The sequence below is a fragment of the Oncorhynchus kisutch genome, unplaced genomic scaffold (assembly GCF_002021735.2).
Source record: "Oncorhynchus kisutch isolate 150728-3 unplaced genomic scaffold, Okis_V2 Okis06b-Okis10b_hom, whole genome shotgun sequence".
Classification (NCBI taxonomy): Eukaryota; Metazoa; Chordata; class Actinopteri; order Salmoniformes; family Salmonidae; genus Oncorhynchus; species Oncorhynchus kisutch.
In genome coordinates, this window is record NW_022261983.1 from 19,098,453 (window position 1) to 19,115,376 (window position 16,924).

Genomic DNA, 16,924 nt, shown 5'->3' on the forward strand with positions numbered 1-16,924 from the left:
CCGTCTCTCTCTCTCTCCCTCTCACTCTCCCCCCTCTCTCCCTCTCCTCTTCTCTCCCTCCCTCTCGCTCTCCCCGTTCTCTCTCTCTCTCTCCATCCAACCCGTCTCTGTCCAGATCAGGCCACACCCTCTGGATGGGGTTTAGTCTTTCTGACGAATCCCTCTCCTACTACAGTACCAGGCTCTGTCTCTCATTGGGCAGTTCTCCTGTTCATCGAGCTAAACCCCGCCCTGCTGTTAAAGTGCGAGGGACTTGTGGCTGGTTCATTGCTCGATAGGCCAGCGGACATGCCACTCGTGTATCTGTGCTCCGGTTGGTCGAAGGTGAACTGTGGGAGGGGCTTGTAGTCACTGTAGAGAGAGGAAGGTCTCGTGTCGGAGTTCAGGGACAGGGTGTGTGTGGGGGACGGAGTGTGTGTGTGTGAATGAGGTAGAGTATGTGTACGGATAAGAGTGTGTGCATGGGGCAGGCGGTGTGTGTGTGTGTGTGTCTGGGTGTGTGTTACTGCGTGGGGGAGAGTCTGTACGAGTGTGTGGTGATGTGTCGGCGTTAGTGTTGGCGTGTGTGTAGGCGTGAGTGTGCGTACCGGTGAGTGTGTCGGCGTCAGCCTGTGTGTGGGAGTGTGTGCGTCGGCGACGTCATAGGAGGGGGTCCTGCGTCTCAGCAGCGGGTTGCAGTCTGCCTGCGGCTCCGAGGGGGCGCGGCCTGCTGGGTCACACGGGGGGTGGATGGAGATGCAGGGTGGGCTCATCCTCTTCTTCCTGTGACCTCTAACCTCTGACCCCTGACCCCTGGGCCTCCTCTCTTCCCCGTCCACCTCCCGTAGCAGCGGGTCCTCCGGAGGGGACGGGCAGATCTCGATGGAGTGTCGTCGCTGGTCGTCAGGACAACGGGGTTTATCCAGGAAGCCCTGGGTGTCTACGCTGAAGCCCTTCCTCGGGTCGTGAGCTTGTAGCCCCGCCCCCAGCAGGCTGAGCGCACTCCCTCGGCTCCTCAGGGAGGGTGGGGAGTCGGGGGAGGCGTAGGGGGAGAGGGAGTGACACCGCCCACTTCCATGTCTGTCCCACCAATGGCGCGCTGAGCTGGTGATGTGCCACACCTCCTCGTCGGCGGGATCCGAGAGGAAGGGCGGAGAGGGGGAGCGGGAGGGGGAGAGCAGGTGGAGGGTTGAGAGGGGGTCCTGTCTGTCTACTGAGGCAACACTCTGAACCTCCACCGAGTCCACCTTCACAGCCACCTGGAACACAGAGAGAACACAATGGGGAATGTTAGGGTCACAGACACCTGGAACATAGAGAGGACACAATGGGGAATGTTAGGGTCACAGACACCTGGAACATAGAGAGGACACAATGGGGAATGTTAGGGTCACAGACACCTGGAACACAGAGAGAACACAATGGGGAATGTTAGGGTCACAGACACCTGGAACACAGAGAGGACACAATGGGGAATGTTAGGGTCACAGACACCTGGAACACAGAGAGAACACAATGGGGAATGTTAGGGTCACAGACACCTGGAACACAGAGAGGACACAATGGGGAATGTTAGGGTCACAGACACCTGGAACACAGAGAGAACACAATGGGGAATGTTAGGGTCACAGACACCTGGAACATAGAGAGGACACAATGGGGAATGTTAGGGTCACAGACACCTGGAACATAGAGAGGACACAATGGGGAATGTTAGGGTCACAGACACCTGGAACACAGAGAGAACACAATGGGGAATGTTAGGGTCACAGACACCTGGAACACAGAGAGGACACAATGGGGAATGTTAGGGTCACAGACACCTGGAACACAGAGAGAACACAATGGGGAATGTTAGGGTCACAGACACCTGGAACACAGAGAGGACACAATGGGGAATGTTAGGGTCACAGACACCTGGAACACAGAGAGGACACAATGGGGAATGTTAGGGTCACAGACACCTGGAACACAGAGAGGACACAATGGGGAATGTTAGGGTCACAGACACCTGGAACACAGAGAGGACACAATGGGGAATGTTAGGGTCACAGACACCTGGAACACAGAGAGAACACAATGGGGAATGTTAGGGTCACAGACACCTGGAACACAGAGAGGACACAATGGGGAATGTTAGGGTCACAGACACCTGGAACACAGAGAGGACACAATGGGGAATGTTAGGGTCACAGACACCTGGAACACAGAGAGGACACAATGGGGAATGTTAGGGTCACAGACACCTGGAACACAGAGAGGACACAATGGGGAATGTTAGGGTCACAGACACCTGGAACACAGAGAGGACACAATGGGGAATGTTAGGGTCACAGACACCTGGAACACAGAGAGGACACAATGGGGAACGTTAGGGTCACAGACACCTGGAACACAGAGAGAACACAATGGGGAATGTTAGGGTCACAGACACCTGGAACACAGAGAGGACACAATGGGGAATGTTAGGGTCACAGACACCTGGAACACAGAGAGGACACAATGGGGAATGTTAGGGTCACAGACACCTGGAACACAGAGAGGACACAATGGGGAATGTTAGGGTCACAGACACCTGGAACACAGAGAGGACACAATGGGGAATGTTAGGGTCACAGACACCTGGAACACAGAGAGGACACAATGGGGAATGTTAGGGTCACAGACACCTGGAACACAGAGAGGACACAATGGGGAATGTTAGGGTCACAGACACCTGGAACACAGAGAGGACACAATGGGGAATGTTAGGGTCACAGACACCTGGAACACAGAGAGGACACAATGGGGAATGTTAGGGTCACAGACACCTGGAACACAGAGAGGACACAATGGGGAATGTTAGGGTCACAGACACCTGGAACACAGAGAGGACACAATGGGGAATGTTAGGGTCACAGTGTGTGTGTGCCTTTCCATGTCAAATGAGACAAATATTTGCCAAAGTTTTGTGGTGGAAGACTAAGCATGGTGTGTGTGTGTGTGTGTACTCACCTGTCTACGCAGCCCCCTGGGCGAGGGCCTTGGCGGGGCGATGTGAGCGGGAACAGGGTGAGAGAGGCCGGGCAGTACAGCCTGGTCTTCGCATGGCTGGGAGTGCACCGATGTCACAGAGCCTGAGGAGAAAACGAACAGGGACGGAGACCAACACTAAAACTTAGACTGGCGTTGGGATATGAACTCAGCGAGACTATTCACCCTGAGGTACAGATCCTGCAGGCTGTTACAGTCAGTCAACAGGACTCATTGGGTCAGTGTGTGTATCTCATAGCATGACTGTCTCTGGGGCTAACACGCTACTAGCATCCAGGGGGCTAACACGCTACTAGCATCCAGGGGGCTAACACGCTACTAGCATCCAGGGGGCTAACATGCTACTAGCATCCAGGGGGCTAACATTCTACTAGCATCCAGGGGGCTAACATGCTACTAGCATCCAGGGGGCTAACATGCTACTAGCATCCAGGGGGCTAACACGCTACTAGGATCCAGGGGGCTAACATGCTACTAGCATACAGGGGGCTAACATGCTACTAGCATCCATGGGGCTAACATTCTACTAGCATCCAGGGGGCTAACATGCTACTAGCATCCAGGGGGCTAACATGCTACTAGCATCCAGGGGGCTAACATGATACTAGCATCCAGGGGGCTAACATGCTACTAGCATCCATGGGGCTAACATGCTACTAGCATCCATGGGGCTAACATTCTACTAGCATCCAGGGGGCTAACATGCTACTAGCATCGAGGGGGCTAACATGCTACTAGCATCCAGGGGGCTAACATGATAGTAGCATCCAGGGGGCTAACATGCTACCAGCATCCAGGGGGCTAACATGCTACTAACATCCATGGGGCTAACATGCTACTAGCATCCAGGGGGCTAAAATTCTACTAACATCCAGGGGGCTAACATGCTACTAGCATCCAGGGGGCTAACATGCTACTAGCATCCAGGGGACTAACATGCTACTAGCATCCAGGGGGCTAACATGCTACTAGCATCCAGGGGGCTAACATGCTACTAGCATCCAGGGGTTGGAACCGGTTGAGGGGAACAAAACCCGAAAACCAGAAAATAACAATATTTTTTCCAGGAACAGAACCATAACCAGGAACAAAATAACAGAACAGAACCGTTATTTTGTGGGAACCAGTTAATAACGTTCCAGGCATTTCCAGTCCCACAAAAAAACCGCAAAGAAAGCGCAAAGCCCTAACTCTGTCCGCCTGCCAGCTGGAAATCTTTGACAGTTTGTTTGTAGGCTACCTGCCCCTCCCTCTGCCCCTCCCTCTGCCCCTCCCCCCTCCTCTACCCCTCCCCCTTCCTCTGTTACAGAACAAAAAAACTCTAGGGTTTTTGACGCTTATGTGTAATGGAAATGAGAGTCAGGATCAATGACTAATGACTCTTATGTGTAATGGAACAGAGTCAGGATCAATGGTTAATGACTCTTATGTGTAATGGAACAGAGTCAGGATCAATGGTTAATGACTCTTATGTGTAATGGAACAGAGTCAGGATCAATGACTAATGACTCTTATGTGTAATGGAACAGAGTCAGGATCAATGGCTAATGACTCTTATGTGTAATGGAACAGAGTCAGGATCAATGGCTAATGACTCTTATGTGTAATGGAACAGAGTCAGGATCAATGACTAATGACTCTTATGTGTAATGGAACAGAGTCAGGATCAATGACTAATGACTTTTATGTGTAATGGAACAGAGTCAGGATCAATGGTTAATGACTCTTATGTGTAATGGAACTGAGAGTCAGGATCAATGGCTAATGACTCTTATGTGTAATGGAACTGAGTCAGGATCAATGGTTAATGACTCTTATGTGTAATGGAACAGAGTCAGGATCAATGACTAATGACTCTTATGTGTAATGTAATGGAACAGAGTCAGGATCAATGGTTAATGACTCTTATGTGTAATGTAATGGAACAGAGTCAGGATCAATGGTTAATGACTCTTATGTGTAATGGAACTGAGAGTCAGGATCAATGGCTAATGACTCTTATGTGTAATGGAACTGAGAGTCAGGATCAATGACTAATGACTCTTATGTGTAATGGAACAGAGTCAGGATCAATGGTTAATGACTCTTATGTGTAATGGAACTGAGAGTCAGGATCAATGGCTAATGACTCTTATGTGTAATGGAACTGAGAGTCAGGATCAATGACTAATGACTCTTATGTGTAATGGAACAGAGTCAGGATCAATGGTTAATGACTCTTATGTGTAATGGAACTGAGAGTCAGGATCAATGGCTAATTACTCTTATGTGTAATGGAACTGAGAGTCAGGATCAATGGTTAATGACTCTTATGTGTAATGGAACAGAGTCAGGATCAATGACTAATGACTCTTATGTGTAATGTAATGGAACAGAGTCAGGATCAATGGTTAATGACTCTTATGTGTAATGGAACTGAGAGTCAGGATCAATGACTAATGACTCTTATGTGTAATGGAACAGAGTCAGGATCAATGGCTAATGACTCTTATGTGTAATGGAACTGAGTCAGGATCAATGGTTAATGACTCTTATGTGTAATGGAACAGAGTCAGGATCAATGGCTAATGACTCTTATGTGTAATGGAACAGAGTCAGGATCAATGACTAATGACTCTTATGTGTAATGTAATGGAACAGAGTCAGGATCAATGGTTAATGACTCTTATGTGTAATGTAATGGAACAGAGTCAGGATCAATGGTTAATGACTCTTATGTGTAATGTAATGGAACAGAGTCAGGATCAATGGTTAATTACTCTTATGTGTAATGGAACTGGGAGTCAGGATCAATGGCTAATGACTCTTATGTGTAATGGGACTGAGAGTCAGGATCAATGGCTAATGACTCTTATGTGTAATGGGACAGAGTCAGGATCAATGGCTAATGACTCTTATGTGTAATGGAACTGAGAGTCAGGATCAATGACTAATGACTCTTATGTGTAATGGAACAGAGTCAGGATCAATGGCTAATGACTCTTATGTGTAATGGAACAGAGTCAGGATCAATGGTTAATGACTCTTATGTGTAATGGAACAGAGTCAGGATCAATGGCTAATGACTCTTATGTGTAATGGAACAGAGTCAGGATCAATGGCTAATGACTCTTATGTGTAATGGAACAGAGTCAGGATCAATGACTAATGACTCTTATGTATAATGGAACAGAGTCAGGATCAATGGTTAATGACTCTTATGTGTAATGGAACTGAGAGTCAGGATCAATGGCTAATTACTCTTATGTGTAATGGAACTGAGAGTCAGGATCAATGGTTAATGACTCTTATGTGTAATGGAACAGAGTCAGGATCAATGACTAATGACTCTTATGTGTAATGTAATGGAACAGAGTCAGGATCAATGGTTAATGACTCTTATGTGTAATGGAACTGAGAGTCAGGATCAATGGCTAATGACTCTTATGTGTAATGGAACTGAGAGTCAGGATCAATGGCTAATGACTCTTATGTGTAATGGGACAGAGTCAGGATCAATGGCTAATGACTCTTATGTGTAATGGAACTGAGAGTCAGGATCAATGACTAATGACTCTTATGTGTAATGGAACAGAGTCAGGATCAATGGTTAATGACTCTTATGTGTAATATAATGGAACTGAGAGTCAGGATCAATGGTTAATGACTCTTATGTGTAATGGAACAGAGTCAGGATCAATGGCTAATGACTCTTATGTGTAATGGAACAGAGTCAGGATCAATGGTTAATGACTCTTATGTGTAATGGAACAGAGTCAGGATCAATGGTTAATGACTCGTATGTGTAATGGAACTGAGAGTCAGGATCAATGACTAATGACTCTTATGTGTAATGGAACAGAGTCAGGATCAATGGCTAATGACTCTTATGTGTAATGGAACTGAGAGTCAGGATCAATGGTTAATGCTCAGGATCCCTCTAGTTAACCTCACTGTAGATCATAGAACACTCTAGTTAGTCTTAGAACCTCACTGTAGATCATAGAACACTCTAGTTAGTCTTAGAACCTCACTGTAGATCATAGAACACTCTAGTTAGTCTTAGAACCTCACTGTAGATTATAGAACACTCTAGTTAGTCTTAGAACCTCACTGTAGATTATAGAACACTCTAGTTAGTCTTAGAACCTCACTGTAGATTATAGAACACTCTAGTTAGTCTTAGAACCTCACTGTAGATTATAGAACACTCTAGTTAGTCTTAGAACCTCACTGTAGATCATAGAACACTCTAGTTAGGTTTAGAACCTCACTGTAGATCATAGAACACTCTAGTTAGTCTTAGAACCTCACTGTAGATTATAGAACACTCTAGTTAGTATTAGAACCTCACTGTAGATTATAGAACACTCTAGTTAGTCTTAGAACCTCACTGTAGATTATAGAACACTCTAGTTAGTCTTAGAACCTCACTGTAGATTATAGAACACTCTAGTTAGTCTTAGAACCTCACTGTAGATTATAGAACACTCTAGTTAGTATTAGAACCTCACTGAACATTAGAATTTACCGGTAATAAACTCTCCCCTTTGCAACCCTAAATAAGAGTGTGTGAGTGTGTGTACCTGAGGGTTGGTGCAGGGGGCTGCTGTGTTCCTGTAGAGGGTAGGGGGCGCTAGCAGATCGTACAGGAGGAAACATGTAGCTGTCGTTAGGGAGAGAATGCATCCTGGATACGGACATCTTCCTTGGGGACAGAAGCTCCTCCTCCTGGCTGCACTGACCCTCCTCCTCCTGTAGAGGGAGACCAGACCAGCTACGTTAGGATGGGTGTGTGTGTGTGTGTGTGTGTGTGTGTGTGTTCGTCCAGTTTGGGGTTGCAAAATTACGGGAACTTTCAACAAATTCTCTGGTTTTCCGGAAATCCTGGTTGAAAGATTCCAGTTCTCTTGCTGAATTCCCTCCTGATTCCGGGATTCCTCCAACCAGGATTTAGGTTTAACCAGGGAATGTATTAAAAGAATCCAGTTCACTGGAGAGATGGTAAAAGTGCTGCACTAGCAACACAACACTAATACAGCCATCGGTTCAGTCCCTACAGACTACAGACCATCTATACTGCATCAGCACACTGACTGGACTGGAGAGAACACAATGCACACATCCACTGCTCTCTCTCTCTGTCTCTCTATCTCTGTGTCTCTGTCTCTCTCTCTCTCTCTCTCTCTCTCTCTCTCTGTCTCTCTCTCTCTCTCTCTGTGTCTCTCTGTCTCTCTCTCTCTCTGTCTCTCTCTCTCTCTGTCTCTCTGTGTCGCTCTGTCTCTCTCTCTCTCTGTCTCTCTCTGTCTCTCTCTCTCTCTCTCTCTCTCTCTGTCTCTCTCTGTCTCTCTGTCTCTCTTTCTGTCTCTCTCTCTCTTCCTCTCTCTCTCTATCTCTCTCTTTCTCTCGCCCCCTCCCTCCCTCCCTCCCTCCCTCCCTCCCTCCCTCCCTCCCTCCCTCCCTCCCTCCCTCCCTCCCTCCCTCCCTCCCTCCCTCCCTCCCTCCCTCCCTCCCTCCCTCCCTCCCTCCCTCCCATAACTATACTTAAGAATAAGTGTTGTTTAGAGTCTAAACTGTTGTTAAACATGTTTAGAGTCTAGTGGTTTACCTCAGTAAACTGTTGATGTTTAGAGTCTAGTGGTTTACCTCAGTAAGCTGTTGTTAAACATGTTTAGAGTCTAGTGTTTTACCTCAGTAAGCTGTTGATGTTTAGAGTCTAGTGTTTTACCTCAGTAAACCCTAGATCACTAAGCATTCTAAACCCTGCAGCTAGATCACTAAGCCTTCTAAACCCTGCAGCTAGATCACTAAGCATTCTAAACCCTGCAGTTAGATCACTAAGCATTCTAAACCCTGCAGCTCGATCACTAAGCATTCTAAACCCTGCAGCTAGATCACTAAGCATTCTAAACCCTGCAGTTAGATCACTAAGCATTCTAAACCCTGCAGTTAGATCACTAAGCATTCTAAACCCTGCAGCTAGATCACTAAGCATTCTAAACCCTGCAGTTAGATCACTAAGCATTCTAAACCCTGCAGCTAGATCACTAAGCATTCTAAACTAAGCAGTTAGATCACTAAGCATTCTAAACCCTGTAGCTAGATCACTAAGCATTCTAAACCCTGTAGCTAGATCACTAAGCATTCTAAACCCTGTAGCTAGATCACTAAGCATTCTAAACCCTGTAGCTAGATCACTAAGCATTCTAAACCCTGTAGCTAGATCACTAAGCATTCTAAACCCTGTAGCTAGATCACTAAGCATTCTAAACCCTGTAGCTAGATCACTAAGCATTCTAAACCCTGTAGCTAGATCACTAAGCATTCTAAACCCTGTAGCTCGATCACTAAGCATTCTAAACCCTGTAGCTAGATCACTAAGCCCCTTGTGGTAACCTTCTTCTCCTCTCTTCCTCTCTGTTCATTTCACCGAACTAAGAGTCTGATTAGTGACAAGAACTGATTTTCCTTTCCTTTGCTAAGCGTTTTGCTACGGTACGCCCTACTGAACAGACCCCTGGTGTCTGATGTCCGACACTCTCACTACCGTTCTCCTCCTATCACCTGTCTCCGATCCGTCTCACCTGACCAGGTCTCTGATCTGTCTGACCAAATGTTCTCCTCCTATCACCTGTCTCCGATCCGTCTCACCTGACCAGGTCTCTGATCTGTCTGACCAAATGTTCTCCTCCTATCACCTGTCTCCGATCCGTCTCACCTGACCAGGTCTCTGATCTGTCTGACCAAATGTTCTCCTCCTATCACCTGTCTCCGATCCGTCTCACCTGACCAGGTCTCTGATCTGTCTGACCAAATGTTCTCCTCCTATCACCTGTCTCCGATCCGTCTCACCTGACCAGGTCTCTGATCTGTCTGACCAAATGTTCTCCTCCTATCACCTGTCTCCGATCCGTCTCACCTGACCAGGTCTCTGATCTGTCTGACCAAATGTTCTCCTCCTACCACCTGTCCCCGATCCGTCTCACCTGATCAGGTGAGCGTGGGCGTGGCCCCACGTAGGCCCCGCCTAGCGCCGACGCGTTAGTGGCGGAGCTAAGACGTCTAGCTCTCTCCATCTCCAGCGCGATCTCTGCGTCCATCTCTGCGTCCTCCTTGGCTTCCTTGTTGCTCTCCTCCAGGTGTTTCATCAGCACCGCCACCACCACGTTGACCAGCACGAACTGGGCCATGAGGACGAAGGTCACGAAGTAAACCGGAGACATCAGAGGAAGGTAGGTCAGACAGGAGCGCTCCTCTGGACGACACTCACGCAGCGTGTCCTGGATGTGGGGAGGGAGGGAGGGAGGGAGGGAGAGAGGGAGGGAGGGAGGGAGGGAGGGAGGGAAGGAAGGAAGGAAGGAGGGAGGGAGGGAGGGAGGGAGGGAGGGAGGGAGGGAGGGAGGGAGGGAGGGAGGGAGGGAGGGAGGGAGGGAGGGAGGGAGGGAGGGAGGGAGGAGGGAGAGAGAGAGAGACAGAGAGGGAGGGAGAGAGAGAGAGATGGAGAGGAAGAGAGAGACAGAGAGAGTAGTAACAGGTGTGTCAGTAGTAGCAGGTGTGTCAGTAGTAACAGGTGTGTCAGTAGTAACAGGTGTGTCAGTAGTAACAGGTGTGTCAGTAGTAACAGGTGTGTCAGTAGTAGCAGGTGTGTCAGTAGTAACAGGTGTGTCAGTAGTAACAGGTGTGTCAGTAGTAACAGGTGTGTCAGTAGTAGCAGGTGTGTCAGTAGTAGCAGGTGTGTCAGTAGTAACAGGTGTGTCAGTAGTAACAGGTGTGTCAGTAGTAACAGGTGTGTCAGTAAGACAGGTGTGTCAGTAGTAACAGGTGTGTCAGTAGTAACAGGTGTGTCAGTAGTAACAGGTGTGTCAGTAGTAACAGATCAGTAGTAACAGGTGTGTCAGTAGTAGCAGGTGTGTCAGTAGTAACAGGTGTGTCAGTAGTAACAGGTGTGTCAGTAGTAGCAGGTGTGTCAGTAGTAGCAGGTTTGTCAGTAGTAACAGGTGTGTCAGTAGTAACAGGTGTGTCAGTAGTAGCAGGTGTGTCAGTAGTAGCAGGTGTGTCAGTAGTAACAGGTGTGTCAGTAGTAACAGGTGTGTCAGTAGTAACAGGTGTGTCAGTAGTAACAGGTTGTCAGTAGTAACAGGTGTGTCAGTAGTAACAGGTGTGTCAGTAGTAACAGGTGTGTCAGTAGTAACAGGTGTGTCAGTAGTAGCAGGTGTGTCAGTAGTAGCAGGTGTGTCAGTAGTAACAGGTGTGTCAGTAGTAACAGGTGTGTCAGTAGTAACAGGTGTGTCAGTAGGTCAACCTTCATGATGCCGTTCCAGTTGTCCCCAGTAGAGACTCTGAACAGCGTGAGAAACGCCATCCCAAAGTTCTCAAAGGTGGCGTGGCGACTCAGACCTTCACACGGATTACTATCGTTACACTCTGTAACACACACCACACACACACGCACGCACGCACGCACACACACGCACACACGTCTTGATTAGAAAAGAATAGGCCAGTCGGTGTATCACTGTAGTAGTGAGAACACATCAGTCGGCTCTAACTCAGCTGTAGTCATGTGATCTGTCCCTCTAACTCAGCTGTAGTCATGTGATCTGTGATCTGTCCCTCTAACTCAGCTGTAGTCATGTGATCTGTGATCTGTCTGCTCTAACTCAGCTGTAGTCATGTGATCTGTGATCTGTCTGCTCTAACTCAGCTGTAGTCATGTGATCTGTGATCTGTCTGCTCTAACTCAGCTGTAGTCATGTGATCTGTGATCTGTCTGCTCTAACTCAGATGTAGTCATGTGATCTGTGATCTGTCTGCACTAACTCAGCTGTAGTCATGTGATCTGTGATCTGTCGGCTCTAACTCAGCTGTAGTCATGTGATCTGTGATCTGTCGGCTCTAACTAAGCCCTCTCTCTTCCCCCCAAAGACCCTCTTCTCCTCCAGCCCTACTCTCTAATACAGATTCATCCGGTACAATTCTCTCTGTCTCTTCTCCTCCAGCCCTACTCTCTAATACAGATTCATCCTGTACTATTCTCTCTGTCTCTTCTCCTCCAGCCCTACTCTCTAATACAGATTCATCCTGTACTATTCTCTTCTCCTCCAGCCCTACTCTCTAATACAGATTCATCCTGTACTATTCTCTCTGTCTCTTCTCCTCCAGCCCTACTCTCTAATACAGATTCACCCTGTACTATTCTCTCTGTCTCTTCTCCTCCAGCCCTACTCTCTAATACAGATTCATCCTGTACTATTCTCTTCTCCTCCAGCCCTACTCTCTAATACAGATTAATCCTGTACTATTCTCTCTGTCTCTTCTCCTCCAGCCCTACTCTCTAATACAGATTCATCCTGTACTATTCTCTCTCCTCCAGCCCTACTCTCTAATACAGATTCATCCTGTACTATTCTCTTCTCCTCCAGCCCTACTCTCTAATACAGATTCATCCTGTACTATTCTCTCTGTCTCTTCTCCTCCAGCCCTACTCTCTAATACAGATTCATCCTGTACTATTCTCTTCTCCTCCAGCCCTACTCTCTAATACAGATTCATCCTGTACTATTCTCTTCTCCTCCAGCCCTACTCTCTAATACAGATTCATCCTGTACTATTCTCTCTGTCTCTTCTCCTCCAGCCCTACTCTCTAATACAGATTCATCCTGTACTATTCTCTTCTCCTCCAGCCCTACTCTCTAATACAGATTCATCCTGTACTATTCTCTCTCCTCCAGCCCTACTCTCTAATACAGATTCATCCTGTACTATTCTCTCTGTCTCTTCTCCTCCAGCCCTACTCTCTAATACAGATTCATCCTGTACTATTCTCTTCTCCTCCAGCCCTACTCTCTAATACAGATTCATCCTGTACTATTCTCTCTGTCTCTTCTCCTCCAGCCCTACTCTCTAATACAGATTCATCCTGTACTATTCTCTTCTCCTCCAGCCCTACTCTCTAATACAGATTCATCCTGTACTATTCTCTTCTCCTCCAGCCCTACTCTCTAATACAGATTCATCCTGTACTATTCTCTCTGTCTCTTCTCCTCCAGCCCTACTCTCTAATACAGATTCATCCTGTACTATTCTCTCTGTCTCTTCTCCTCCAGCCCTACTCTCTAATACAGATTCATCCTGTACTATTCTCTTCTCCTCCAGCCCTACTCTCTAATACAGATTCATCCTGTACTATTCTCTTCTCCTCCAGCCCTACTCTCTAATACAGATTCATCCTGTACTATTCTCTCTGTCTCTTCTCCTCCAGCCCTACTCTCTAATACAGATTCATCCTGTACTATTCTCTCTGTCTCTTCTCCTCCAGCCCTACTCTCTAATACAGATTCATCCTGTACTATTCTCTTCTCCTCCAGCCCTACTCTCTAATACAGATTCATCCTGTACTATTCTCTTCTCCTCCAGCCCTACTCTCTAATACAGATTCATCCTGTACTATTCTCTCTGTCTCCTCTCCTCCAGCCCTACTCTCTAATACAGATTCATCCTGTACTATTCTCTTCTCCTCCAGCCCTACTCTCTAATACAGATTCATCCTGTACTATTCTCTTCTCCTCCAGCCCTACTCTCTAATACAGATTCATCCTGTACTATTCTCTTCTCCTCCAGCCCTACTCTCTAATACAGATTTATCCTGTACTATTCTCTTCTCCTCCAGCCCTACTCTCTAATACAGATTCATCCTGTACTATTCTCTTCTCCTCCAGCAATACTCTCTAATACAGATTCATCCTGTACTATTCTCTCTGTCTCTTCTCCTCCAGCCCTACTCTCTAATAGAGATTCATCCTGTACTATTCTCTCTGTCTCTTCTCCTCCAGCCCTACTCTCTAATACAGATTCATCCTGTACTATTCTCTTCTCCTCCAGCCCTACTCTCTAATACAGATTCATCCTGTCCTATTCTCTTCTCCTCCAGCCCTACTCTCTAATACAGATTCATCCTGTACTATTCTCTTCTCCTCCAGCCCTACTCTCTAATACAGATTCATCCTGTACTATTCTCTTCTCCTCCAGCCCTACTCTCTAATACAGATTCATCCTGTACTATTCTCTTCTCCTCCAGCCCTACTCTCTAATACAGATTCATCCTGTACTATTCTCTTCTCCACCAGCCCTACTCTCTAATACAGATTCATCCTGTACTATTCTCTCTGTCTCTTCTCCTCCAGCCCTACTCTCTAATACAGATTCATCCTGTACTATTCTCTCTGTCTCTTCTCCTCCAGCCCTACTCTCTAATACAGATTCATCCTGTACTATTCTCTCTGTCTCTTCTCCTCCAGCCCTACTCTCTAATACAGATTCATCCTGTACTATTCTCTTCTCCTCCAGCCCTACTCTCTAATACAGATTCATCCTGTACTATTCTCTTCTCCTCCAGCCCTACTCTCTAATACAGATTCATCCTGTACTATTCTCTCTGTCTCCTCTCCTCCAGCCCTACTCTCTAATACAGATTCATCCTGTACTATTCTCTTCTCCTCCAGCCCTACTCTCTAATACAGATTCATCCTGTACTATTCTCTCTGTCTCTTCTCCTCCAGCCCTACTCTCTAATACAGATTCATCCTGTACTATTCTCTTCTCCTCCAGCCCTACTCTCTAATACAGATTCATCCTGTACTATTCTCTTCTCCTCCAGCCCTACTCTCTAATACAGATTTATCCTGTACTATTCTCTTCTCCTCCAGCCCTACTCTCTAATACAGATTCATCCTGTACTATTCTCTTCTCCTCCAGCAATACTCTCTAATACAGATTCATCCTGTACTATTCTCTCTGTCTCTTCTCCTCCAGCCCTACTCTCTAATAGAGATTCATCCTGTACTATTCTCTCTGTCTCTTCTCCTCCAGCCCTACTCTCTAATACAGATTCATCCTGTACTATTCTCTTCTCCTCCAGCCCTACTCTCTAATACAGATTCATCCTGTACTATTCTCTTCTCCTCCAGCCCTACTCTCTAATACAGATTCATCCTGTACTATTCTCTTCTCCTCCAGCCCTACTCTCTAATACAGATTCATCCTGTACTATTCTCTTCTCCTCCAGCCCTACTCTCTAATACAGATTCATCCTGTACTATTCTCTTCTCCTCCAGCCCTACTCTCTAATACAGATTCATCCTGTACTATTCTCTTCTCCACCAGCCCTACTCTCTAATACAGATTCATCCTGTACTATTCTCTCTGTCTCTTCTCCTCCAGCCCTACTCTCTAATACAGATTCATCCTGTACTATTCTCTTCTCCTCCAGCCCTACTCTCTAATACAGATTCATCCTGTACTATTCTCTTCTCCTCCAGCCCTACTCTCTAATACAGATTCATCCTGTACTATTCTCTCTGTCTCTTCTCCTCCAGCCCTACTCTCTAATACAGATTCATCCTGTACTATTCTCTCTGTCTCTTCTCCTCCAGCCCTACTCTCTAATACAGATTCATCCTGTACTATTCTCTTCTCCTCCAGCCCTACTCTCTAATACAGATTCATCCTGTACTATTCTCTTCTCCTCCAGCCCTACTCTCTAATACAGATTCATCCTGTACTATTCTCTCTGTCTCTTCTCCTCCAGCCCTACTCTCTAATACAGATTCATCCTGTACTATTCTCTCTGTCTCTTCTCCTCCAGCCCTACTCTCTAATACAGATTCATCCTGTACTATTCTCTTCTCCTCCAGCCCCACTCTCTAATACAGATTCATCCTGTACTATTCTCTTCTCCTCCAGCCCTACTCTCTAATACAGATTCATCCTGTACTATTCTCTCTGTCTCTTCTCCTCCAGCCCTACTCTCTAATACAGATTCATCCTGTACTATTCTCTTCTCCTCCAGCCCTACTCTCTAATACAGATTCATCCTGTACTATTCTCTCTGTCTCTTCTCCTCCAGCCCTACTCTCTAATACAGATTCATCCTGTACTATTCTCTTCTCCTCCAGCCCTACTCTCTAATACAGATTCATCCTGTACTATTCTCTCTGTCTCTTCTCCTCCAGCCCTACTCTCTAATACAGATTTATCCTGTACTATTCTCTTCTCCTCCAGCCCTACTCTCTAATACAGATTCATCCTGTACTATTCTCTTCTCCTCCAGCCCTACTCTCTAATACAGATTCATCCTGTACTATTCTCTTCTCCTCCAGCCCTACTCTCTAATACAGATTCATCCTATACTATTCTCTCTGTCTCTTCTCCTCCAGCCCTACTCTCTAATACAGATTCATCCTGTACTATTCTCTTCTCCTCCAGCCCTACTCTCTAATACAGATTCATCCTGTACTATTCTCTCTGTCTCTTCTCCTCCAGCCCTACTCTCTAATACAGATTCATCCTGTCCTATTCTCTCTGTCTCTTCTCCTCCAGCCCTACTCTCTAATACAGATTCATCCTGTACTATTCTCTCTGTCTCTTCTCCTCCAGCCCTACTCTCTAATACAGATTCATCCTATACTATTCTCTCTGTCTCTTCTCCTCCAGCCCTACTCTCTAATACAGATTCATCCTGTACTATTCTCTTCTCCTCCAGCCCTACTCTCTAATACAGATTCATCCTGTACTATTCTCTTCTCCTCCAGCCCTACTCTCTAATCTACAAGTCTATGCTCATCTACAAGTCTATGCTAGGTAAAGCTCCGCCTTATCTCAGCTCACTGGTCACGATGGCAACACCCATCCGTAGCACGCGCTCCAGCAGGTGTATCTCACTGATCATCCCTAAAGCCAACACCTCATTTGGCCGCCTTTCGTTCCAGTACTCTGCTGCCTGTGACTGGAACGAATTGCAAAAATCGCTGAAGTTGGAGACTTTTATCTCCCTCACCAACTTCAAACATCAGCTATCTGAGCAGCTAACCGATCGCTGCAGCTGTACATAGTCTATTGGTAAATAGCCCACCCTTTTCACCTACCTCATCCCCAT

The 16,924-nt window shown here is 46.6% G+C and overlaps 1 protein-coding gene across 1 annotated transcript in view; it reads right to left on the bottom strand.

The window, feature by feature from the left end:
• The window catches only part of LOC109887024 (voltage-dependent T-type calcium channel subunit alpha-1H), a 77,343-nt gene continuing 60,419 nt past the window's right edge, over window positions 1-16,924 (bottom strand). The window contains 5 exon segments of the mRNA XM_031813770.1: window positions 1-1,238; window positions 2,974-3,095; window positions 7,578-7,746; window positions 9,978-10,271; window positions 11,294-11,415. Coding sequence (XP_031669630.1) covers window positions 192-1,238; window positions 2,974-3,095; window positions 7,578-7,746; window positions 9,978-10,271; window positions 11,294-11,415 — 1,754 coding nt within the window. The 3' untranslated portion in view covers window positions 1-191.